The 26,895-nt window shown below is 40.2% G+C and overlaps 1 protein-coding gene across 1 annotated transcript in view; it reads left to right on the top strand.

The window, feature by feature from the left end:
• PDGFRA (platelet derived growth factor receptor alpha) overlaps window positions 1-26,895 on the top strand; it is a 34,571-nt gene that overhangs the window by 3,141 nt on the left and 4,535 nt on the right. Inside the window, exons 2-20 of the mRNA XM_083168353.1 lie at window positions 10,635-10,698; window positions 11,640-11,960; window positions 12,514-12,780; window positions 13,300-13,430; window positions 14,501-14,672; window positions 15,248-15,437; window positions 16,233-16,348; window positions 16,709-16,835; window positions 16,922-17,115; window positions 18,306-18,400; window positions 18,488-18,620; window positions 20,084-20,188; window positions 20,275-20,385; window positions 21,823-21,976; window positions 22,202-22,368; window positions 22,460-22,569; window positions 22,659-22,781; window positions 23,090-23,201; window positions 26,787-26,886. Of these exons, the coding sequence (XP_083024479.1) occupies window positions 10,647-10,698; window positions 11,640-11,960; window positions 12,514-12,780; window positions 13,300-13,430; window positions 14,501-14,672; window positions 15,248-15,437; window positions 16,233-16,348; window positions 16,709-16,835; window positions 16,922-17,115; window positions 18,306-18,400; window positions 18,488-18,620; window positions 20,084-20,188; window positions 20,275-20,385; window positions 21,823-21,976; window positions 22,202-22,368; window positions 22,460-22,569; window positions 22,659-22,781; window positions 23,090-23,201; window positions 26,787-26,886 (2,780 nt within the window). The 5' untranslated portion in view covers window positions 10,635-10,646. The remainder of the gene's footprint in view (window positions 1-10,634; window positions 10,699-11,639; window positions 11,961-12,513; window positions 12,781-13,299; window positions 13,431-14,500; window positions 14,673-15,247; window positions 15,438-16,232; window positions 16,349-16,708; window positions 16,836-16,921; window positions 17,116-18,305; window positions 18,401-18,487; window positions 18,621-20,083; window positions 20,189-20,274; window positions 20,386-21,822; window positions 21,977-22,201; window positions 22,369-22,459; window positions 22,570-22,658; window positions 22,782-23,089; window positions 23,202-26,786; window positions 26,887-26,895) is intronic.

Below are 26,895 nucleotides of genomic sequence, written 5' to 3'. Positions count from 1 at the left end.
AGTTGCGATTTGGCCCCAGCAAATCGATGCATAGGTGGTAATAAAGTGTCTAGAATTGTTTGGTTTGCAGGGTCTGCATTTATCAGAGCGAGATTCATGAAAATAAATACATATAAAACAATAATAATAAAAATAATAATATATTGTGTCTTTATTTTGGACATTCGTGGACATTGTTGGATAGCTATTCTAGTTTTTCTATTTATATTATATTGCAAATAGATATTAGACAGAGAATATTCGGGCAGCAGAGCTGACAATCTATATTCCTCATCACATGGACATAAAATATACACAAAATGTTGTTTTTTTTTGTTTTTTTTTCCCCCATAACCCATTCAAACCAGCAGAAGGATTTTGGATATGGGACACTTGTATTTGTTTTTTATTTGCTATATGTTATACATTTGTAGACTTTTTCTAAATGTTGTTGTATTTTTTTGTTTTACTTTCCCTACTGAATAACAATCAAGAACAATATATAATATAAAGAATGGGATGTGTATAGACGGGTTGGCACCGGATGAGATACTGTATACAGTAGTTCTTGATAGTAATAATAAAACAAAAAAGAAAGAAAGAAAACAAATGAGCCAAGAGTGGTGTGGGCAACATGACAGGGTGATAAAGAGGGGCAGAGTAGTTTGGGTGGTGCCTGACGGATGTGCTGGATAACGCTGGAGCCAGACTAGTAGAAAGTTCCCAAGAGAGAGTTTTGCGCAAACTTGTAATCCCCATTGGGCCGACCGAAGCGTGTATGCTGCCACCTAGTGGGAAAATGACGGTGTTGCTTTTTTATTTTTTTTATTTTAATTTGCTTTGCCAGGACAATACAATCAAGTTCACACAAGATATACACGACATGATGGGTGAGATTTATTAGGATGAGAGATTCAGAAAGTGAGAGATTTGGTAGGAAATCTCCAGTTTATTTTAAAGCGGCAATCATTTACACTGCAAAATCAACCTGGTTTTGCAGTGTAAATGATTGCTGCTTTAAAAAAAAAAATGGAGTTTTCTTCCCAAATCTCTCACTTTCTGAATCTCTCATCCTATTAAATCTCACCCGATGTCTTTTAAAAAAAAAATATGAGCATATATATTAATTACATTCCTTTATATAAAGTGGATAGCTGTATACATTTTGTACCTTCTAGTATTGCAATGCTATCTTAAAGGATACATAAAAAAGTATCTACCAGCTGAACGTATAGTTAGGAAGACTACATTATCACAATTCAAAAATGTATATAAATCACACCGTTCTCTTAAAGTTGTATTTAGTATTTCAAGTATTTCCCATATATAACATTCATGTTTTCGTTAATGATAGGCCTGGACAGGAGATCATGGTGCTGCATATGGCGATGCCAGTACGTGAAAACACGCCACTGGTTTATGCTAGTCCGCACCTCATTTAAACAGGTTATTAAATATATATGACAACAATTAATCAACACTGCTTAGGTATGTGATGTGTCATTTCTAAGGATCTATCTTAAATCTGGGGCATAACATTTTGTTGCTATATAAATGTATGGAACAGTAATAATTTAGGTAACACAGACACCTTACAGATACTATTATCCCCTTTCCCATATTTATTGGGTCTGTACTGGTCAGCCTGGACTGCTGGTAAAGCACCTGGACAATGCATTGTGGCCTGATAGGATTCTGAAGATAGAAGAGAGACATCAACTGTCCTGTTCCACTGGTATTCTGCGTAATCCATTTATTCTGCAATGTCTCCAAACCTGGGAGCCTCCTCTGGCTATTTTAGGTTGTGATTTGGGGTCAGACAGACCTCCAGTAACCGCAAAATACAGCCGACTTCATTTAACTCCAGACTCACTGTAATGTGTATAGTTCCATATATTACGTTATGTGTCATACCTGTGTGCTAATAGTACTGTATCTCTGCTAATAGTACTGTATCTCTGCTAATAGTATCTCAGTTAATACCCTATCTGCTAATAGTATCTCTGCTTATAGTATCTCTGCTAATAATATCTGTGCTAATAGTATCTCTGCTAATAATATATCTGCTAATAGTATCTCTGCTAATAGTATCTCATTCTCTGCTGATAGTATCTCTGCTAATAGTATCTCATTCTCTGCTCATAGTATCTTTGCTAATAGTATCTCTGCTAATAATATCTCTGCTAATAGTATCTCACTCTCTGCTTATAGTATCTCTGCTAATAGTATCTCATTCTCTGCTGATAGTATCTCTGCTAAAAGTATCTCATTCTCTGCTCATAGTATCTTTGCTAATAGTATCTCTGCTAATAATATGATATCTCTGCTAATAGTATCTCACTCTCTGCTTATAGTATCTCTGCTAATAGTATCTCATTCTCTGCTAATAGTATCTCTGTTAATAGTATCTCATTCTCTGCTAATAATAGGTCTGCCGATTATATGTCTGCTAATTGTATACAGTAGTTGCCATCCGGAGATGTGGTAACAACAGACAATTATTTAGTCATATAATTACAATTGGACAAATATTCATTATATAATAGTAAGATAAGTCTATAATCATTTTCTCTCTCTCTCTCTCTCTCTCTCTCTCTCTCTCTCTCTCTCTCTCTCTCTCTCTCCCTTCCTTTTTTTCTCTTCATATAAATTTCAGATACTCTATATTGTTATCTCTTCTTTATACCGTTGACATATTCTTGTTACTGAATTTGCATTGTCTATAATATGAAACTTCGGAATTCTTAAATATCCGGTTGCTTTTAAACATTGTTTAATGAGGATAATATGAAATATCTGTGCAGTGTATGCGAATATACTTAAGGAACTGCAATTTCTAATCTGGTTCGTTATTTTTGCTCTAGCAATCAAAGAAATCATTGTAGTGCCTTTAATGAGACAAAGAGACAGCAACCCCCGCATTTCTAATTTATATGTCTAAATAAAGATGCAAATAAGCAAATATAAGAAAATATTTGTTGTATACCGGCTAGCAAAGTGCATATAAACATACAGATCCTATAAGATATTATTATTATTATTATTATTATTATTATTATTATTATTATTATTAATAATGTCGTTTACTTATATGGCGTCACAAAGGTTCCGCAGCACCTAACAATACACAAATGAGCAAAACACAGATAACAAATACAGTACAAGGACACTTTAGGACAAGTACATGGTAAATAAGGATAGCTCCATCAGGGGACAGGACACTGAAGCAATCATCAGGGTGGCAGAGGTTTATATATTCTAAGAAAGGCACATGAGGAGAGAGGGCCCTGCTCGTGAGAGCTTACATTCTAAAGGTCAAGTTTACAAGCAGGTCCCTCCTACAGCTTTGACTGTCTGTAATTACCAAGTATGTTTAATCTCTGTTTCCAATTGTAAACGCAGTGCAATTTGCTGCGCTATATAAGAAACTGTTAATAAATAAATACATAAATAAATAAATTATATAAAATATTGATGTGTACTCTAAAGGTGGTGTAGTCATGTAGCTAACAGTTACTGTACATGGGACCTCAGCCATAGTGTACACTGTTTGCAATGCATAATCAATTTAATGACTTTTTAATTAATTAATTAATTAATTAATTTTATTTATTTAAAATAAAACCACATAATTAGATCAATAAAATGTACTACCCCTTGCCCAATGCATTCATTTACATTTAATAATCCATTTTCATTTACAATGCAATGATACATCGTGTCTTCTCTGCTTTATAACAATAATTCGTCTAGTATACAATCAATGATGTCCGTTATTGATGATCTAGATCATTACAAGTCTGTGAAAAGCAAATTAATAAATTGTATGCATTTAAAATATAACTGGAGACCCACAAGCTGTTCATTTAGAATAGGAAATCTATATTTCTAGTGCAACCTTCAGCGACCTCTAGTGGATTATTTTGGGTATAGCATATTCGTAAACTTTTTTTTTTTTAAATAGAATTTGTATAGAATTTTAAAAGCATTTTAGCATTTATTATACAGAGAAAGCTTAACATTCTTGTTTATTTTACTATGCATTTAATGAGGATAACAACCGAATGTTGCAAAAATATACCCATATAATCATAAGGACATTTCCATTTAGGGTTCTGTTTAATGATTCTTCTTAAAAATGATAAAGCACTGTAGTCTGTACTATACCTTGTTTGCAGATACTATATAGATGTATGCGGCTCCCCTAGAATATTCATCATTGTAAATGAACTAATGGAAATACAAACTGCAGTACACCAATGAATGCATTCTGCAAAGGATAAGTTAAGGCCACGGGGATACCTTTTTAAATGTTATAATGGAATGCACTTGGTACCATTTATTTTAGTCTTGTTACTGTAAATTATTATTATATATATTTTTTTTTTTATCAAAGCCATGGCACCCAGTCCTTCCATAACTAAGGGATAATGGGGTAGATGTATGAAGCAGTGATAAGGGAAGAGAAGTGATAAAATGCCTGATACTTTATCACCGGCCAATAAGCTCCTGAATGTTAAGTTACAGGCTGGGTTTAAAAAGGGACAGTCAGGAGCTGATTGGCTGGTGATAAAGCACCAGGCACTTTATCACTCCTCCTCCATTATCACTGCTTCATACATCTACCCCTTAGTGATCTATTATATAGATCACTTCATTTGTGACACATAGAGGCACATTTATGAACGTTTTGAGAGAGTTAAAGTGGAGAAAGATAAAGTACCAATTAGTCTAACTGTCCTATTTTCAGGATGTGTTTGAAAAACGACAGTCAGTAACTAATTGGTAGGTACTTTGGCCCCCATTTATTAAGGATACATAACCCCTTTACCACTCGCTAAGGGGTTATGTCTTAATGCTGGGGTAGCCAACTCCAGTCCTCAAGAGCTATCAACAGTGCATGTTTTCCACGTCTCCTCACAGAATCACAAGTGAAGTAATTAGCCCCACCTGTGGCTCTTTTAAAATGTGTTCGTGAGTAATGAGTGCACCTGTGCAGCAGCTAGGTTGTCTGGAAAATGTGAACTGTTGGTAGCTCTCGAGGACTGGAGTTGGCTACCCCTGTCTTAATGTCTATATTCAGCAAACAGCAATAAATTAAGTTTACTGCTGTTAGCCCTGGCACTACTCTACCTGTCTCTCGATGGTAAGAGCAATACAGTGCCTATTGCCCTCATTTCGAGCAGCGCTGACTTTCCAGCATCTGCAAAGCCTTCTGGGTATTGCTGGGTCTCAGCTGGGTCATGGAGTCATGTTCATGCACAGACTGGTCAGCGCATATACGCATGACATAGAAGCCCATTGCTGGCAGGGGATGCAGTGTAAATCCCGGCGGTCGGGATCCCGGTGTTCAGAATCCTGACACTGGAATCCCGACCGCCAAAATCCCGACACTTTCTCCCTCCGGGGGTGTCGTGGATAAATTAGCGTGCCGAGCGTAGCGAGGCACCGGGCCTGCTGCGTGGCGATCCACGTCCCCCCCTTGTCGGGATTTCGGCGGTCGGGATTCCAGCGTCAGGATACTGAACGCCGGGATCCCGACCGCCGGGATTTAATACTGAATCCGCTGGCAGTGTTAGGCTGCCGGTAGCAGAGAGGAAGGTGCCACTTAGGGGGAGACAGCATTGGACATTGCTAGAGAGGTAAGTATTGCTGGTTACCAGCTACATATTAGTATCTCAGTGATACGAAACAAAATAGGCTGCTGGTATTATTATTTATTTATTACTAGTTATATATATATAGCGCACACATATTCCGCAGCGCTTCACAGAGAATAGTTGAACATTCACATCAGTCTTTGCCCCAGTGGAGCTTACACTCTATATTCCCTACCACATGTACACGCACACACAGACATTCTATGGTTAATTTTGATAGGAGCCAAATAACCTTCCAGTATATTTTTGGATTGTGGGAGGAAACCGGAGTACCCAGAGGAAACCCACGGGGAGAATATACAAACTCCGCAAAGATAGGGCCATGGTATTATTTTTTTCTTTTATAAATTGGCCTCTTTATCTCTCTCTATACTTTGATAAATCTCCACCATAAAAGGGCAAAAGTCAGATTCCAACAGAGGGGTACATTTAAGTCCCCATGGGTTCAAATAGATATTTTTCTCCCATGCGTTTCTGTGTGGAAATTATGATTTTGAATTATAAGTGGGCACCAAAATGCCATTTAACTTAGGTTTCCACCTTCTTTGGTACTAATACTAAATGTATCTACATTTAATTCTATTTAGATGACAGCAGAAGAATATTAGGATCCAATATTCGAAAATAACGGTTTAGAAGCTACATATTTGTGCCTCTTGTCACTGGAAGTGCTATAGCAGATAACATTTTTAAACATTGATACATTTGGGTTTATTTAATAAGAATTGTCATTTCTTAATGTCTTGGTTTGATCACCTTCAGTTATAGACATATAAAATGCACATCATTCTCTAGTGGAAGAGTGCAGCACAATGCAATGTCATGCTATCCTCCAGCACAATGCTTACTGTCATGCTATCCTCCAGCACAATGCTTACTGTCATACTATCCTCCAGCACAATGCTTACTGTCATACTATCCTCCAGCACAATGCTTACTGTCATACTATCCTCCAGCACAATGCTTACTGTCATACTATCCTCCAGCACAATGCTTACTGTCATACAATCCTCCAGCACAATGCTTACTGTCATACAATCCTCCAGCACAATGCTTACTGTCATGCAATCCTCCAGCACAATGCTTACTGTCATACTATCCTCCAGCACAATGCTTACTGTCATACTATCCTCCAGCACAATGCTTACTGTCATACTATCCTCCGGCACAATGCTTACTGTCATACTATCCTCCAGCACAATGCTTACTGTCATACTATCCTCCGGCACAATGCTTACTGTCATACTATCCTCCAGCACAATGCTTACTGTCATACAATCCTCTGGCACAATGCTTACTGTCATACAATCCTCCGGCACAATGCTTACTGTCATACTATCCTCCGGCACAATGCTTACTGTCATACAATTCTCCGGCACAATGCTTACTGTCATGCTATCCTCCGGCACAATGCTTACTGTCATACTATCCTCCAGCACAATGCTTACTGTCATGCTATCCTCCGGCACAATGCTTACTGTCATGCTATCCTCCGGCACAATGCTTACTGTCATGCTATCCTCCGGCACAATGCATACTGTTATGCTATCCTCCGGCACAATGCTTACTGTCATGCTATCCTCCGGCACAATGCTTACTGTCATACAATCCTCCGGCACAATGCTTACTGTCATACTATCCTCCAGCACAATGCTTACTGTCATGCTATCCTCCGGCACAATGCTTACTGTCATACTATCCTCCGGCACAATGCTTACTGTCATACAATCCTCCGGCACAATGCTTACTGTCATACTATCCTCCGGCACAATGCTTACTGTCATACAATCCTCCGGCACAATGCTTACTGTCATGCTATCATCCAGCACAATGCTTACTGTCATACTATCCTCCGGCACAATGCTTACTTTCATACAATCCTCCGGCACAATGCTTACTGTCATGCTATCCTCCAGCACAATGCTTACTGTCATACTATCCTCCAGCACAATGCTTACTGTCATACTATCCTCCGGCACAATGCTTACTGTCATACTATCCTCCAGCACAATGCTTACTGTCATGCTATCCTCCGGCACAATGCTTACTGTCATACTATCCTCCAGCACAATGCTTACTGTCATACTATCCTCCGGCACAATGCTTACTGTCATACTATCCTCCGGCACAATGCTTACTGTCATACTATCCTCCGGCACAATGCTTACTGTCATACTATCCTCCGGCACAATGCTTACTGTCATACAATCCTCCGGCACAATGCTTACTGTCATACTATCCTCCGGCACAATGCTTACTGTCATACAATCCTCCGGCACAATGCTTACTGTCATACTATCCTCCGGCACAATGCTTACTGTCATACTATCCTCCGGCACAATGCTTACTGTCATACAATCCTCCAGCACAATGCTTACTGTCATACTATCCTCCGGCACAATGCTTACTGTCATACAATCCTCCAGCACAATGCTATCATACTATTCTCCAGGTGTGATGGAAAAGTGATTGTTCCACCCTAAGGATTGGGGGCAGATTAAACAAGTGTTATTGTAGTCATCACTCACTAAGAATGAGAAATGGTGTTCCAACCAATCACCTCTTGTCATTTTTCAAACACATAACAGGAGCTGATTGGTTGGAGCACCATTTATCATTTGTAATGAGTCATAACAATAATTTGACTCCTTGTTAAATCTGTCCTTAGATATTTTATTATTCAGTCATTTTAGGAAGAATGATGACCCAATTGTTTATATAAGAGCATTTCCGCACTGCTCCAGGCAGCAAGGTGCCCTTCCAGGCTGCCCCTCAGTCTCGCTCCTTTGTCTGTGGCACGGGTCTGGCACAAAGGCAGAATTACTGTTGGCACAGCAGGTGCAGTGCACCGGGACCCACTGCTGCCCCTGTCACCCAATTTTTTTCCTGTCACAATCTGCCTCCTCCTGCTTCTCCCTGTCACCCACTGCTGTGTTGCATATTTTGAACTTGTTTTGGGGTGGAGGAGGGCCCAAATTATATTTTTGCACTTGGGCCCACAACCAACATGTTCACCACAGTTTGGCAGATGTAAAATATCTTAAAGTGACTTCATACAGTAAGAGATTATCTGTCTGTAGTGATTTTTGTTCTCCACATACACTGTTTGAGTATCTGTCACTTGTGAAGTTTCAGCATGAAATCATCTGTTAAATGCAGATGTCAGACGAAAGACTGGCTGGATGGTCAGACAAGCTGGCAAATCATACAGAACGTTCCTGTAAGATTGGCTGTGATCTTCACCAAGTAATATCTTTGTTGAACAAGAAGAAATAATAAAGAACATCCATAAAACCTTACAATTTTAGAATCTATTTATATCAATTATGGTAGAAAATTTACATAATTTGCTTTCTATCACAGAGTAGTCAATAGATTACCTAGGTCTTACCAATGTGGTCAGTTTTGGTACCTTTAGGGGTATAGCAAATCCCGGAATGGCGGAGGATACAGGAAATGATGAGTCTCAGTTTGTCCAAATGTTGTGTACAGTCAGGTGTTCTCCCAGTGTGGGAGATGTATGCAACATTGGGATATAGATAGAAACATAGAAACATAGAATTTGACGGCAGATAAGAACCACTTGGCACATCTAGTCTGCCCCTTTTTTTAAACATGTTACCTCAAACCATATTTGATCCTTATTTTTTTGTAAGGATATCAATATGCCTATCCCAAGCATGTTTAAATTGTACTACTGTATTTGCGTCTACCACCTCTGATGGGAGGCTATTCCACTTATCTACTACTCTTTCTGTGAAAGATAAAGTAGAGGGAGATAAAGGGATCTATTCACTAGATCGTTTAGAAAATGCCCCTACCTCGCTCCCTGTGTAGAGGCCATAGCAATAGAGATGCATGACACCGCGCGCCACTCTCACCCCTGCAATTAATATCCAGCATGCTGAATAAATCTAGTTAATCTCAGGGGTCCTCACAGAGAACACTGGCCCTGACAGATTGCTCAGGGGCACATCGCTATGCAGCGCTGTGTGCTGAGCTATCTGAGACATCAAGCATCACTCAAAACTCTCATTGCTACCTGTGTAGGCCCCAGGCTTTGAGAGAATTAAAGAGGATAGAGTTCTTCATAGCTTGTATCGACTGTTTCCCTAGGTGCTTTGCAACAGGTGTGTTGGTAATTGCCTCACCTTTCTAAGCATTTTTGCTGTGAGCTTTAGACCGGATAGCATACATGAAGTCGTACACTGATGTGATAGCTATGTTTATGGTAATTATTTTGAGCCATAAAGTAGTAACCTGCAGTAAAGTGGGGTCCCTTGCCAGGGGCTGCAGGCTTAAAATGCTTTTATTATTGAAAATGAATAAAGTGAGAGCAGAGCCCCTGTGATTTCCATTTAAATAATGTGGTCACAAAACATGTTGCACCCCAAATGTAGGAATGGTGAGTTCTGTGGACTAGAGCTTATATATATTGCATTTGGACCAAAACTATAAGTCATTTCACATAAATTGTGTTTTCCTTTGAATTGCTTTTATCTTCTTTGGACATGTTCCATTATTACAAGAATTGTACATTAGATTGTGAACCACAATAGTAAGGCTGCCCTCATTTGGGACGTCCTTCTCTGTACCGGCCCTGGACAGAGAAGGGCGCCCGGGTGGCAGAGGTGGGGATGTAGCACCAGGCAAACAGCTGGTGGACCTGCAGGCATACACAGAGAGACAGCACTGGCTGCATTTTAAATCTGGCTTCGTCTGCAGCCAATCGGAGCTTGCAGACCAGCAGCCAATCACCTTTTTGAATATCATGTGAAATTAAGCATAATTATCATTGACTCTATACTGCTTTTACACAATTATTAATCAGCCAGTGTGCACCAGTAACTTTTACTTGCTAACAATGCTGTATACCTACATCACGTCAGCTGTCAATCATATGTTACCTCTGTCTTTTTATAATGTAATTGTTGCTGCAATGCAAGCAATTTGTCATAATCATGTTCTCATTGTTTTTTTTTTTTTTTTTTGCAGTTTCCAGGAATAATGGCAGATGCCTCAAGGACATCCCTTATTTTGGGATGTGTCCTGATAATTGGTAAGCATACAGGACTTGTATGTTGTGTCCAATGTTTAAATGTTGAGATATATAATTTATATACACAAATTAGATAAATGCGACAAAGACAGGTAATAAAGGCATGTATAAAACGTGTGTGTGTCATAGTTGCCTACCCTCCTGCATTCTGCAGGAGACTCCCTGAAATAGCAGCAATCTTCCTCTCTCCCTCATTAGTCTAGCAATCTCCCTCATGTCACCTAGCCCACATTACACTGTTACATCATAGTTACCTCCCCTCCTGCATTCTGCAGGAGACTCCCTGAAATAGCAGCAATCCACCTCTCTCCCTCGTTAGTCTAGCAATCTCCCTCATTTCACCTTGCTCACATTACACTGTTACATTTTTTGAGAAAAAAGGAATGAGAGACAGATACATTTACATTGAATCATCTGCACCTTTTCCCAGCACTTTACAGAGTATAGTAGCTGTTACTATCTGCTTTGGGGCTCATCTATACTTGTATATAAGTCATTTTAAAATATTCATCACAGCTGTAGCAGTACACACCCACGCTTCTAGCTGCCACGTTCACAATCTCTTTTCACAATCTCTCCATATATGGAACTAGACACGCCCTTTTGGGTGGAATATGACACCCCCCCTCAATGAGGCACCTTGCAAAATTCTATTACCAACTATAATCTCCCTGAAAACTAGTTTTCAAACGTAGGCAAGTATGGTGTGTGTGTGTGTGTGTGTGTGTGTTGGAGTGTATAATGTATATATAAATCACCAGTCTACATGCTAGAGGCAAACATTTGGCCAATAGCCAAATCTGCTGTATGTTTTGCTTTGCCAACCTGGCAACAAGCATCATGGTCATGTCATAAAGTAGTTTGAGCCTGAACTTGTAATCTGAACTATAATGAGATGAACAAATGTATAGATTGGTTTGTAACTGTGCGTTATTTTGCAGGCCCGTGGCTAATTTATGGCGAGCTTCCTTTACCAGTAATTTCCCCAGAAATGGAGGAAATGGTGGTACGATTGAATGACCGCTTTTCCATAAGGTGCACAGGGGAAAGTGAGCTGAACTGGCACTACCCCACTTATGAAAGTGAAGAAGATGGCGATGAGCATGTTGGCATTCACAGTGAAGAAAATAATAGTGGCTTTTTTGTGTCGGTGTTAGAAGTCCGGAACACTTCTGTCCATCATACGGGAACCTACACCTGCTATTACAATCACACCCAGGTGGAAGAGATCGAAGGCACCGACATCTATATTTATGTTCCAGGTTTGTCCATTTCTAGTGTTGGAGAACTAGAATGGTTCTACCTAGCTCATAGCTACTAGAGATGCCTGACTTTTATTTATTTATTTATCTCTGTACCCCTCACCCCCTCTCTTTCTCTTCGCCTCTCTCCTTCCGCACTGTCTCTCTTTCTTTCCTCAAGGCATCCTCTACTTTCTCCCAAAATTTCTTTTTTCTCTCCCTCGACAAGGGACATTTATCAGAAAGATCAACGGGGAGAGAGAAGATACAGTACAAGCTAATCAGCTTCTAAATGTTATTTTTTCAGTACAGCCTGAAAAAGGTTGATTGGCTGCTACTTTATCTCTCTCTACTTTATCTCTTTCCAAGGTTTGGTAAATCCCACCCCTCTGTCCCAAATTCCTTACTATCTCATGTGCATCACTGACATGGGTCGGAAGGATCAGCGGTTAGACCAATTGTCATTACATTCTGGCATGATGACCTCCTTTTTTCCAGCAATCCGTTTTATTACGTGTAGAATTCTTATTTTCCCCAAGTAGTTAATATGAGGCCTGTTTCCTATTTCCTTTAGATCCTACAGTGCCCTTTGTCCCCTCTTTTATGCTTGACCATTTCATTGTGGTAGAAGAAGATGAATCTGCCATCATTCCATGCCGTACCACGGATCCCACCAGCCAAGTGACTTTAAGGAACAAAGAGCAGAATAAGACAGTAAATGCTTTCTATGACAGCAAACAAGGCTTCGTTGCAAACTTGCAATCAGGTTCCTACATCTGTGAAACAATGGTCAACGGTGTGTTATTCAAGACAGCTGATTTCATCCTACAAACATGGAAAGGTACATTTCACAACCCTGGATGAATTCACTAAACATCACATGGTGTACAAACACATAAGGGTGTGGGCTAAGGAATATTACCCAGAATTCCAATCATTCATGGCCAGAAATGGAATGTGGTGTGGGATGGGGGACAACAATACATCTTATTCCTAAATATCAGTATATTTGTATATATATAACTATATAACTTTTAACTAAATTTTGTTACAGGTTCAACTATAAATTATTTATCATAACAAGGGATTAGGGATTACATAAACAGCTAAATTAACATTAATTATGTTAATGATATAAAATGCCATAAAAAACACATACTGTAAGCCTAAAGTTATTTCACTTCTGTTTTAATGATATGTGCCATCACCACTTGTGATGCGCAATGAATTTGTTGATGGAAGTTCACCGTCCTACCCTTTGCTAAACTATTGCATTATGGCTGTTTTAAAGCCTATAGATGTTCTTTCCATTTGCCTCTCCAATCCCTTTATTAAGTAGCGCTTCTTGCTTTCCTTGCAGCGAGCAATGAAATCAACGTGGAGATGGAAGCTCCAAAAACAGTTTTCAGGACAGGAGAAACCATCACTATTTCCTGTGTTGTCCTAGAGAACGAGGTGGTTGATTTGCGGTGGAGTTATCCTGGAGAGCAGGTACGTCATTGCCAAAGAATGGCTTAGAAAGGTGGTGCGTGCTTTCATGATGTAAACACTTGGACGAATTTCTGATCATAAATGTAACTGGGTCTGTTATGACTACCCATAACCCTAGACTTTGGTAGGATTATTTTGGCATTATCATAAATTGTGGTTTGGTCATCAATGTTTTTAGTTATTCTTCAGTACCATTTATCACCCGCGGTCAGAAAATGAAATAATTGTAGAATATGGAATTTAAGAATATTTTTAAAATTACGAATACTTCAATCTAATTAGCAGTTTTTAATGATTTGCACATTAAGTCTAAAAATATTTGCTATAAAGCTGTCTGTTCTTAACATGGCTCTTTTCTACTTTCTTGCCCACTGTAAATTAAATGTGTGATATGATTTATTGATATTATTATAATCATTTCACTACATTTATAATATTTTCAGGACCACTGTGTTAAATTTTAGCTACATTGATGATATAAGGATCAAAATTAATTTATCTTTTTTATGTTTCTTTTATTGTAGTGGATACATTGGTTTTGTTTTTTGTAAATGATCAGTTTTGGAAAATAGAGGTTGGGCGCCAATTCTCTTACACAGGGCACCAAAAAGTCCAGTTACGGTTCTGCTTATCAAAATATAATCACTTATCTTTAGTTAAGAGTATTTTCCATTATATTTTTTTTTTCCCGCACCATTCCCAACAATGTGCAACAATTTAAATCCCTGGTAAGACCTACATAATTGTATCCCTTAGTATCTAATCACTCCTATCTCACCAGTGAGTGCTATAGTGTACTACTAGATTTGTTGGATGAACAATATATATATTCGTAGCTGTCCCTGTAGCTTGCTGACATCCTAGTAGCACATAAGGTGCAGGGTGCAGCATTCTCACCTCCAGAAGTTGGGTCTAGTTGGGCAGAATATTCCTAAATGTTTAATATTCAGAAATAATTAGATTGAATGTTTCTGTACTAAATAGTTATAAAATAAATACACATTTATTTGAGTCATATGAAATAAATACAACATATTTTACATTTTGATAATTATTTATTTTACTTGCAGAGAAGAAGCGGCATTAAAAAAGTTGAAGAAACCAAGAAGCCTCAACAGAGGTTAGAATATACCCTGACCATACCAAATGTCACAGTGCTGGATTCCGGGGAATACGAGTGTGCCGTTATCCAGGCTATAGGCGATAGCCAAGAAGTAAAGAGGATAAACATAACTGTCCATGGTAAGTACAGGATGATGTATATATATATATATATATATACACAAATACACTCTCACTTATGCCGATTATAGGCATTTTAGAGACAGCTAGGCGGCACTCCACGGGCTTGTCAAAAAATCTAATTATATTTGGAGCATAATAGTGAAACAACAAAGTTCCATAGGTTTTTTTATCAGGTCCACTTTACAGAACAAACAATGCAAGGGTTTTGTCAACGTTGTATATATATATATATATATATATATATATATATATATATATATATATATATATATATATACAAACACAGGGGGCCCAGCACTCACTACTGTTTGCACCCCATTCTTAGGAATGGCGAGTGTGTTGGTACTTCTGTATCTATATATATATATACTCACCAATAAAAAGACAATGTGAAAACTGACACCTCACTATGATAATCCAATAAGCAGGCAGTATGAGCAGATGTAGGCATTTGTGGGATACGGGTATATACATATTAAGAAGATGGTTTTCAAAAATGACTTATTGAAATTCATTTTAATGAAAGGAGTCATTTAACAGTTTTCATATATATATTATTTTTAAATCTCCAGAGAAAGGGTTCATAAAGCTCAACCCCAACTTTGAATTGTTGGAATTTGCGAAAATCCATGAAGTGAAAAGTTTTTCCGTGGATGTGGAAGCTTATCCGGCACCAAAAGTGGTCTGGCTGAAAGACAACGTAACACTGAATGACAGCCTGACGGAAATCACCACCACCACTATAGGGACTCAGGAAGCTAAGTGAGTTCTACTTTAATAGTATTGCAAAGAAGTAGAGAAATAGCAGTAAATTTACTAAGGGGGATACACATTCCGGGATTTCGACTGTCGGAACATCCCGACAGTTGGAATCCTGGGCTGTTTTCGTTCCGTTCGACTTTAAAATGACAGTCATAATTCAATGTTCTGGCTGTTGAGTGCCGGAAATTCCGTGGATCGTCGAAATGGGATTGACTAAAATGACTGAATTTGACAATCCGCGGTCGTTTCCAACAAAACAGATCCGACTTGCTTTAAAGTTGGATCTGTTTTTAGAAACTGCCTCCAATGCTGTCAGTAACACAGTATTGAATACGCGAGAGATGCTATTTCCGCTGGCGGAATTAGCGGCCAGGATTGATTACCCCTCTGGAGCTGCTAAAAATTAGTATTGTTACAATGCAGCTTTGGGAAGGCCAACATATAATGTATGCAGGGCTATTTTTGTGCAGGCTCCAGCAGGAACTGAGGCCCTTATTCTAGTTCACTCTTTCAGACAAAATATTTCTTAGATGGACAAAACCATGTGCACTGCAGGTGAGGCAGGTGTTACTTGTGCAGAGATAGTTAGATTTGGGTGGGGTTTTACACCTGCCTCACCTGCAGTGCACATGGTTTTGTCCATCTAGGAAATATTTTGTCAGAAAGAGTGAACTAGAATAAGGGCCTCAGTTCCTGCTGGAGCCTGCACAAAAATAGCCCTGAATGTATGTATATAATGTACACATGACATCAGGTTCCAATCCAACCTTACTATGCACTTCATGTTTCTAACAGGTACATAAGCACACTGAAGCTAATTCGTGCCAAGGAGGAGGATAACGGGATATATACACTTGTTGTCCAAAATGATGCAGAAATGAAAGTATACTCATTTGAGTTGCAAATTAAAGGTAAATATACATCTGTATTACTTTCATTTAGAAGTTTAATTTTAGATACACAAAGGTACTTATATATTTTGGCTGCCATATTGCTAAGTTATAGGGGAAATTTACCAAGATGGGAGTTTTATTTTACATGGGATGTTGCTACAAGCAACCAATCAGCTAACTTCTAGAAGGTGCTAAATAAATAACAAGTAGATTCTGATTGGTTGCCCATAGTGAAATAGAACTCCCATCTTTTTTTCCAAAATGTCTTGTTGGCTTCTATTACTTAAAAAGGAAAATATCAGTATTTATTCATGTTTTATTCGAGTTTTATGTTATTTCATTTGTACAAGTAAATTTATTTTTCAAAATTGCCTGCAGTTCCTGCTTTGATATTACAATTGGTGGATGATCACCATGGCTCTTCTGGTCAGCAAACGGTGGAATGCCTAGCTAAAGGGATGCCTGTCCCTGATGTGGAATGGTTGATTTGCAAAGATATAAAAAGGTAAACATTCAACTTTCACCTAATACACTATTTGTGCAGAACATCAGCTTTGTTAGATCTTGATAATGAATGTGCTTTCTTATCAGGTGCAATAATGAGACCTCATGGTCCATTTTGATGACCAATGGTTCAGAAATCAGTATGAAGACTCGTCAGGACAGTGCGAACAGAGTGGAGAGTCAGGTGACCTTTAAGAAAGTACAAGAGACGGTGGCAATCCGATGCGTAGCCAAGAATGACCTCGGGGTTGTTACAAGGGAGCTGAAATTGGTCGCACCTAGTATGTATTTTATTAATACATATTTCATAAAAGCTTTTATTTTGTACAAATGCAACTAATGTTCCCCAGTAGCGACTAAGTGTTTTTAGACATCTCATTTTACCTATGATGGGGGAGGGGGCTTTATCAAAAAGCTGGGAGGCTGTGCTAAGTATGACAGTTTTGAGCTAATGTTATCAGGTGCGAGTAGCACCTGTGTCCTTCCTAGACATATGTAAAGCTAAATCCTTATGTTTAAATGTGGCTATCTACAAATTACACATGTGCCGTAGAATTTAAACACAGGCTCCACACGCGCCAGAGTTTGCATACACACATGGATAGAGATTGCAAGTGACAACGACCTAATCCATCCATCATTGGATCCCTTTTTCATATAATGTGCGTTTCTAGATATCCATTGAGTGGCAGATCCATGTCATGGGCATTTAGGTTGGATTCCATGCATGCTTGAATGCAAATGGAGATAGAATGCCAGTTACTGGTGGAACTGTGGAACCCAGCATGGAGTTGGTGTAAGTCCCATTACTAATGATGACAGGAAAACAGTTTGAGTCTTTTCAGACTCAAACCAGGTCATTCATTATACACAGGACAACCCGGGTATAAACCGTCTTTTGCTTGACCTGGGTAATTCACTTTGGTGCTTTCACACTGCACCACAACCCTGGTCGACCCGGCATTAACCCAGGTTATATGTACGATGTGAAAAGGGTATGATTTAGAAATAGCTCAGTGTATGCGGGTTGCACACTGTTTTGATAACCGCTCCGAGGATCGGGACATTTACCTGATCTGCACAGTGCGTACTACTCTTTAAAAATGTAACCCGCGTGTTTTCAGTTTCTGCCATGATAACTGCAGTAATATACCTTTTGTTGCGGATTGCTGTTTTTACCTGATACAAGAATATTTATCGGTACTTATGTATTACCTGGGCTCCCATGTTAAATGCACCCCATTTTTCATACCCCTACTATCCAACTACGCATGGAGTTGATTTTATATAGTGTGGCGAGCGCAGCGAGCCACCGTGCCTGAAGCGTGGCAAGCGCAGCGAGCCCCGCGAGGGGACGCGGTCTCATAAGAAAAATGGGAGCCCAGATATTACATAAGTACCTATTTATCTATGTTATCATTATTGTCTGTTGTTCAGAATATTAGTTTAATAATTTATTTGTTCTCCAAAGCTCTACGCTCGGAACTAACAGTGGCGGCGGCGGTACTGGTACTACTGGTTATAGTCATCATCTCCCTTATTGTTCTCGTCATCATATGGAAACAGGTAGGAAATAATCCTCACAACACCAGGCTTATACTGATAAATTCCCATTTATACACAGTCATTAAATTAGCTCTCTTTCCTTTCCAGAAACCAAGATACGAAATAAGATGGCGAGTCATAGAGTCAATAAGTCCTGATGGCCATGAGTATATCTATGTAGATCCAATGCAACTGCCCTATGATTCACGATGGGAATTTCAACGAGACGGGCTTGTCCTTGGTAAGGGAGATGGTTACATTACTATACATCACAGACCAGACATGTCTTGTTTAGTGGTAGGTCCTCCGGACTTCACGGAGGGTATAATTATCAGCAAAGAAAAATCATTATACTGTACTTTTTACTGTGTACTTAATAAGCATAGTGTCCTGTGTACTTAATAAGCATAGTAATATGGGATTCAGTACGTAATCCCGGCGGTCGGAATCCCGACCGCCGAAATACCGACAAGGGGGGCCGTGGTTCGCCCCCCCCCTTGCGGGCTCACTGCGCTTGGCACACTATTTTATTCTCTCTCTATGGGTCTCGTGGACACCCATAGAGGGAGAAATTGCCGGCATTACGGCATACCTCCCAACTGTCACGATTCCGTCGGGACAGTCCCGATTTTCGGGTCCTGTCCCGACGTCCCACCCGCGGCAGGCATTGTCCCGCTGCGGGGGGTGGCAGTTGGGAGACCCCCAATGTAGTAGAATAGACGCTGTGCGCATGCGCACAGCGTCTATTCTCGTATGAAAATGAGGTCGCGGCTAATTAGCATAAGCCGCGCCCTCATTTGCATACGCCACGCCCCCTTTTCGGGCGCTCGCGCGGCTTCGCCGCGCGAGTGTCCCTATTTCTTAACATGAAAAGTTGGGAGGTATGTTACGGTGGTCGGGATTCCGGCGTCGGTATTTCGACTGCCGGGATTTTGACTCCATCCGGTAATAAGCATTGTGTACTGTGTAATTTATAAGCACATAGTGTGCTGTGTACTCGATAAGTATAGTAATGAGCATTGTGTACTGTATACTTTATAAGCATGTAGTGTACTGTGTACTTAATAAGCGTAGTAACAAGCGTAGTGTACTGTGTGTAGTCTGCTGATTGCTATGAGCTCAATGTGGAAAAACATGGTGCCAGCATCGCTACTGCTGCAGCTAGTCTGCGTAGCCATAGACCAGCCCGAACTCCAGTGTTCCCCCTTTTTGCATATGTGGTGAATGTGTACAATTGCGAATGAGTATGCGATGGCTCCAGTAGGCGTCTCTTTTCATTTCTGAGCAGCAGCTTCACTTGCTAACATTGCAAGCTCCAGGGCCTAATGAATTGCAATTGCATTTGTGTAGTAGGCCCTGTGCATGCAATAAGCATGGAACGCCATTATATTGTCCTGAGTAGTAATGTTCATGAACACAGCAGGCAATAACACTTGCCAGAAAGTGTGTGTGCTTACTGGCCTATTGACACATTATTGGACTATCAGCATCAAAGTGAGTTGAATAGGTTATATCATTATCAACTACTAAATGTCCGTGTGTATAAAGCCTTATGTGTATTGTTATGTAACTATGATTAGTACTTAGGTATGTAATGCTTTTCTTATGCTATCGGATTGTTAGAATATTTACCGCTATTGGGTGAGCTTTATTTGATGAGCTTTAGCAGAACAGGCATTAAATATTGCATACTCTAATGCACAGGTCGAATCCTTGGATCTGGTGCCTTTGGGAAAGTAGTGGAAGGCACCGCGTATGGGCTAAGTCGCTCCCAGTCTGTGACGAAAGTAGCTGTCAAAATGCTTAAACGTAAGTATCTCTCGGTTGCATCCGTGTATGCCTTATATGTGATCTTAGTGGAGCCCAACTGAATATACTTATTGTCCCTCCCATAGCCACAGCTAGATCCAGTGAGAAGCAGGCTCTGATGTCTGAACTGAAGATAATGACACATCTTGGAGCTCATCTAAACATAGTGAACTTACTGGGAGCTTGCACCAAATCAGGTATGTCATCGATGGTATACTTAGACTTAGACAAGCTGCTCCAACCGATAACCTACCACCCACACTCGCCATATTCCTGAAGGCAAAACCAAGTATTATTCTCTCGGTCTCACTGCTTTGCCCGATGACATGGTTCTGCAGGGCGGCAGGAGGATGTAGGCTGACTCAATAAACACAAACAAGATTTAAGATGTTGCTGTGTAGGACCGCGCTAATATCAAGGCTCAGGACTCTATGTAAAAGGAGAAACATGTCATACACACTCTATTAACAGAGGATCTGTAATTGTTTTACGATATGGGGGAAGATGTATCATCAAGCAGGGGAGAAGAGGACCATTAGAGTACCTGTCCATAGGGACCAATCAGCTTCTGACTATCATTTGCCAAGTACATTCAATAAAATAATAGGTAGAAACAGACTGGTTACAAATTCTCCACTTGTTTACTCTTTAGAAGGCTTGATAGGTCCACCAAACACTTAAAACATGGTGCCATGTGCAATACATAGACATACAGTGAGTGATAGGGATGTATTCAATGTGGCTGGCGAGGGGGTTTTAATGGCGAGGATGGCTTGTTTTTGGGAAGGATCACCAAAAACAAGCCATCCTCGCCGTTTAACCCCTGCGCAGGCCACTCACCCTAGTCAACGTTCCAGGGGAATCCTCACTGTCAGAGCATGGCAAGGATTCCCCCAAATGACGAGGTTCGCAGCTAATGCAGGGAGCCCACTGTTTTGGCAGCCGCACACACTGTTTCCACCTTGCTGTAAAAGCCCAGCGAGGTGGAAATGGCGAGTGCAGGGGGCGTCAGTTAAATACTGACCCGCGAGCAATCAACATTGCTCGCCGTCACAGCTCACTAAAGAGCATTGAATATACCCCATAATTGTTCTGATCAGACAGCTGATAAAATGACTGTTCTGTATGATTATAATTTAGTGCATGGACATGAATATAAATCATTCACAGCCTACCAATGTCTGATAAAACAGACTGGAACTTTGGGTTTGTTACCAAACCTGTCTCATTAACTTGACTAATTTGCAGCAGACTTCATGCTGTTAAGTGAAGAGCGCTTTGCAGTACATGGAGTCCCGGCAATAGTCAGACGTTCCCTCTGCCTACTGTGCTTTCCGCGGGATTATCTGCACTATCCTGCAGTCTTTGGCCAGTTTTCCTCCAACAATAAACCATGGACACCTGACATTTGCATATAGTGCAGGGAGACTCTTAAGCCTCACCATACCTTAGTGCAATGCTCAATGTGAATGGCAGCTTAATGACAGACTTTTCCCACAATGCCGTGAGAGTGCTAATCTATGACTGTGCTTGAAGCTGCTTGGTATGATAATATGTTAGGTGCATTTTAAATCCATTTATCCATCCAGACTTATTATCCGGTCTCAGCATGTATATTATTTGTTCTCTTCCAGGACCCATTTACATTATTACAGAATACTGCATTTATGGGGACCTGGTGAACTATCTGCACAAGAACCGGGATAACTTTCAGAGTCGCCATCCAGACAAGCCAAAGAAGGATCTTGATATTTTTGGTCTTAACCCAGTTGATGAGAGCACAAGAAGGTATATGATCACCCGCATGCTCTTAATCTGGGCCATTTACCAAAGCATGGCTGTTTTTCAGTTACCCAATGTCATACAACTCTTTGGTGGAAGCAAATGGAACTTCAGTTGGAACTTATACTCTATGTGTTATTGTATTATTGTATACTATATTAGTACTTGGTGCAGAACTATATTTATCTTCTCTTGAAAGGCGCAATGCTAATTTATCTATTTCTATTCCAGCTATGTCATTTTATCCTTTGAAAATAATGGTGACTATATGGATATGAAACAGGCGGATACCACCCAGTATGTACCTATGCTAGAGATGAATGAGGCGTCCAAATATTCTGATATTCAGAGGTCTTTGTATGACCGCCCCGCATCTTATAAGAAGAAGCCTATTGCAGGTAAATGGAATTAGATATAGATAGATAGATAGATAAATAGATCCTAGTTTTTTTTTCTACCACAACAATAAATGTTTTTTTTTTTCAACAGAAGTAAAAAACCTGCTTTCGGATGATGGCTTTGAAGGACTGACCCTACTGGACTTACTGAGCTTCACATACCAGGTGGCCCGTGGCATGGAGTTCTTAGCATCTAAGAATGTACGTCCAGTACCCCGAGTGACTTCTGTTGAATTGCCCATGCCTTCCAAGCACCCTAACCTCACTGTGTTTTGTGTCTCCCCTGGCAGTGTGTACACCGCGACTTGGCAGCTCGCAATGTCTTACTGGCACACGGGAAAATTGTGAAGATCTGTGACTTTGGTCTGGCCAGAGACATAATGCATGACTCCAATTATGTTTCAAAAGGCAGCGTACGTATCAAACCTACCCATCCTTTACAATCTAACATAAATGGAAGATTATAATTACCAAGACCACACTCAATTTTAGCGCAATGTTACTTGGTGAACATACAGTTCAGAGTAAATTACATATCATTTATGTTCCAATCCAAACCATAAATCACTAACTGCATTTAGAGCCTTATACCGGGCCACTCCCAAACAAATACAGCCAAGATGGTCTTAGAATGGAAATATTGCTGTAGCATACAGTATAGTTTGCATTAATCCTGTGTTGTACATTAGGCTGACCATTGTTGATGGGTCTTGTGTTACAGACGTTCCTCCCTGTAAAATGGATGGCACCAGAAAGTATCTTTGATAATCTCTACACAACTCTGAGCGACGTGTGGTCATTTGGCATCCTGCTTTGGGAAATATTTTCTCTCGGTAAGAATAGATTATTATGAAATAATAGATGCACAAAAGATATTTGATTTGGCGAATACTTTTACCATCGATGGGGGAGAACTAGATAGTGTCCTGCCATCGATTACGTGAAACTATGCGTTTTGTTTTTATAAGCTGGTAAAACATTAAGCATAGCTACACCCCTGACACCCATGAAGCATCACCCCCAGGTTCTGATTGGCCTGCAGCCCAGAAAATAGAAAATCAGAGATGACCATTGTTGGGTAAAACCATCAATGGTTCATTTGCAAATAGATTTATCCATCAAGTTTAACTATCCACAATCGATGGTTAACCCAACAGTGACCATCCCTATCAGTGGCTATCTGAGATAGCAATAAGTATTTCCAGTGGTCGGCCGCTCCCCTACCCTACCTGGCTACTAGCGGATGTAGCCAATGAAAAGACAGTAGCAAACTTTTTTTTAATGTGGATTGACCCTGGTGAATTCTTTCTGTAATGAAAAGACAGTGTTTGTGCTCATGTCCACAGTATGACTAAAAGATAGCAATTCCAATTAGTGGTGTCTCCACTTTCACACCCAGTGTGGTGGCTGCTAACAGAGGGATTTGCTTTGCAGGGCAGTAGCATGGCTTTACGGGAGTGGTGTGGCTAAGCAACTTACCCCCATTTCCATCACTTTGGTGGTTCGGGTGATGTGGGCTGAACCCAGCGACTTTCTTGTTGGCCGGCTTTTACATGGTGACAGAAGCTGGGTGCTGCACGTAATGTTACAGTACAGCACCCAGATCCTGTCAATGAGCCAGCAGCAGGTGACACCCGGGTGTGACCCAAACCCTTGGCATCCTTCTTACGATGCTACTGCTGCAAAGTCACCAGGAGAGTGTATAAGTAACTAAGCTATCCAGCTATATAACTTAATGAGGCCAAGAGGGGAGGGTGGATTGGGGCTACCCGACACAAGAAGGTACTATATAGCTGCCCAGCTATCACAGATAAGCCCATGGCTTTACCACGAGCAATATGGCTGCGACATGGCTAGGGCCCTGGTAACGCTCTCATCCCCGGGTAAAACTCCATTACAGAGGATTCTGCGGGGTAACACACAGGCCGCAGATCCTCCGATATTGGACCAGGCCATTAGAATATGGCGTGAAGCCAACCAAATGATGGAGATTGACTTCATAGATCAGGAGCGCCCACTGGACGCCATATTATCAGATAGGGAATTTAAAGATCTCCAGATTAAAGAAGCATGGCATCCTTATAATGTGACGATCCTCTCCCAGCTGTATAATTCAATGGGTCTTAAATCCTTCCTGCAGATGAGGGAGGAATTTGCAATACCGCATACACACCATTTCCGCTTCCTACAATTGAGAAGCGTCTTGGATGGGCACTCCTCGGGTCAACCTCCAATATTTGGCGAATCCCCGTTCAAATTAATATTGAAATCTAATAACAGGAAAAAACTAGTCTCGAGACTGTATCGTACCTTGGATAGGAAGCGACATGACGAGGGGCTAACCAAGCTGAGGGAGAAATGGGAGGTAGACCTGGGGACTTTGGGGGAAGATGAATGGACAGTGGCAAAGTCTTCTGTGGCGAAAGCCACAAATGCTCTTCGGACACAACAGATACAACTGTACATTCTCCACAGAGCATATATATCTGCCACTACACTATCTAAGTTTGCTGGTAGAGCATCCGCAACCTGCCCAAAGTGTGGATTACTCCCGGGTACCTTCATACATCTTCTATGGGAATGCTATGTCGTAGCAGAATTTTGGGGCAGAATCACGCAAGCTATGGTAGATACGGGCCTCGCGAAGGAAGTCTTAACTCCCAAGTGTTGTATACTAGGGATTGTAGGAGATAGAATTTTGGGATGTGAAAGATCATATATAATTAATCTTTGCTCACTGGCAAAAGTAATAATAGCAAGAACATGGATGTCTAATAAAGGCCCTGATTTTAATAAATGGACGGCACTTGTCAATTACACCTATAGACAAGAAAAAGATATATATACTAAACGGAATACTAGGGCTAAAATTGATAAGATCTGGCAATATTGGGTAAATTCCGCCTTTTTCCAGGTCACTGACCCCGATAAATAAGGGATAGATTTCACACTACACTTTCAGAGACACAAGTAGGAGATAGGTTGATAGCAATGTAGCCACACTACACGGCTACAAAGCTACAAAGCGACAATGGATTTATAAACCACTCACCTCACGTTGAACTGATATTTGATAGGTAATTACTTACACGTAAGCAAGTTTAAGCAAGACATAGAGTATTGCTTTCTATAACTTTAAAAATAGATATATATCTTCCTAGCTCTTTTAATTCTTTTCTGTAGACACTTTAGTAACTATTTATGTCGTTGGTGAGACAACGCGACACATAAATATTCACCTATAAGATAAAATAACGACACTGGATTGATATTATTTTTATCTTATTTCACCGTTAAGTCATTGTAGGATTCCACAAATAGACTGGGATAGGCTAAATACAACCATAATACCAAGAGAGACTCCATATTAACAAGCATTAATCACGTACCTAATTAATTCTCTATATTGTCATCGTACTCTGCCTAGTCCAAGTAAACTCAGAAGAAGGTTAAGTAGACCCCCCCCCCCTTTAATAATAAGCCCAAGGTACTCCTCATATAATGTGGTACCAACTAGAGGTAAACGTCTCGATCATAGAAGCCCCCCTGATGCCCTAAATAGGCTGAGCTAACATTTCCCCAAAGCAGTTAGTTGAATAGCGCAGCCCTAAAATAGATATCGTTTTTATCTGTTTTTCTTTCTGTAAATTAAGCTCCTTCTCTATTTAGCAATTGAGGGTTATTTTACCGACATAAGATATGTACTAGAATGTGTGGGTATGTTTACATGTTATGTGATTGTATTTGTAATTTGTTGAAAAATGAAATAAAGATTTGAAGTAAAAAAAAAAACTAAGCTATGGGGGGCATCATAACAAAATTTCTACAGGGTCCTTTTCCCAACATGTTTAGTGTGGGGCACGCATTCACCAGTGGCAGCGATGAGGGTACTCACCCCCTTCCCGCAACAAACACATGGGTAGATGTATGAAGCAGTGATAAGGGATGAGAAGTGAGCCAATGGAGAGGTTACAATGTATGTAGTCTCCGTAATCATAATTGCTTTTGCAGAAGGGATGGATAGTAGGTAACCTGTGTATGTGATTGTGTTTTACATATACTCTAATCTCCACCTTTTCCCACACTCCCTGGATCTATTTCTCTCAGTAATCAATCAATAGGAAGTGCAGCTTTGCTGGGACATAATTGAGAAAGGGGAGACAGGGAAGAAGCCGGAAGCTGGGCTGGGCACTGGAGGAGACCTGGGTCACGTGGCAGCCGTACCCGCTAGAACTATGCCCTGTAAAGCTAGTGGACAGGCTTTCACTGGCTCATTGTTGGTGGCAAAATTTACTGAACAGAAATGCTTAATGTCGCATGCCTTTCTGTTCAGAAATCAGCAACTCTTATTTAAATTAATATTGTCATCTGCAGTGAATTCAGGGAACTCTCCTAAATGTTACTCCTTGTGCTTTAAGGTGGAACGCCATACCCAGGGATGGTGGTGGATTCTACATTCTATAACAAGATAAAAAGTGGCTACAGAATGGCAAAACCAGATCATGCCACCCATGAAGTGTAAGTAGA

This window comes from Crinia signifera, chromosome 1 (genome assembly GCF_055691185.1).
Source record: "Crinia signifera chromosome 1, ASM5569118v1, whole genome shotgun sequence".
NCBI classification, from domain to species: Eukaryota; Metazoa; Chordata; class Amphibia; order Anura; family Myobatrachidae; genus Crinia; species Crinia signifera.
This window is presented reverse-complemented; position numbering and strand designations above follow the sequence as displayed.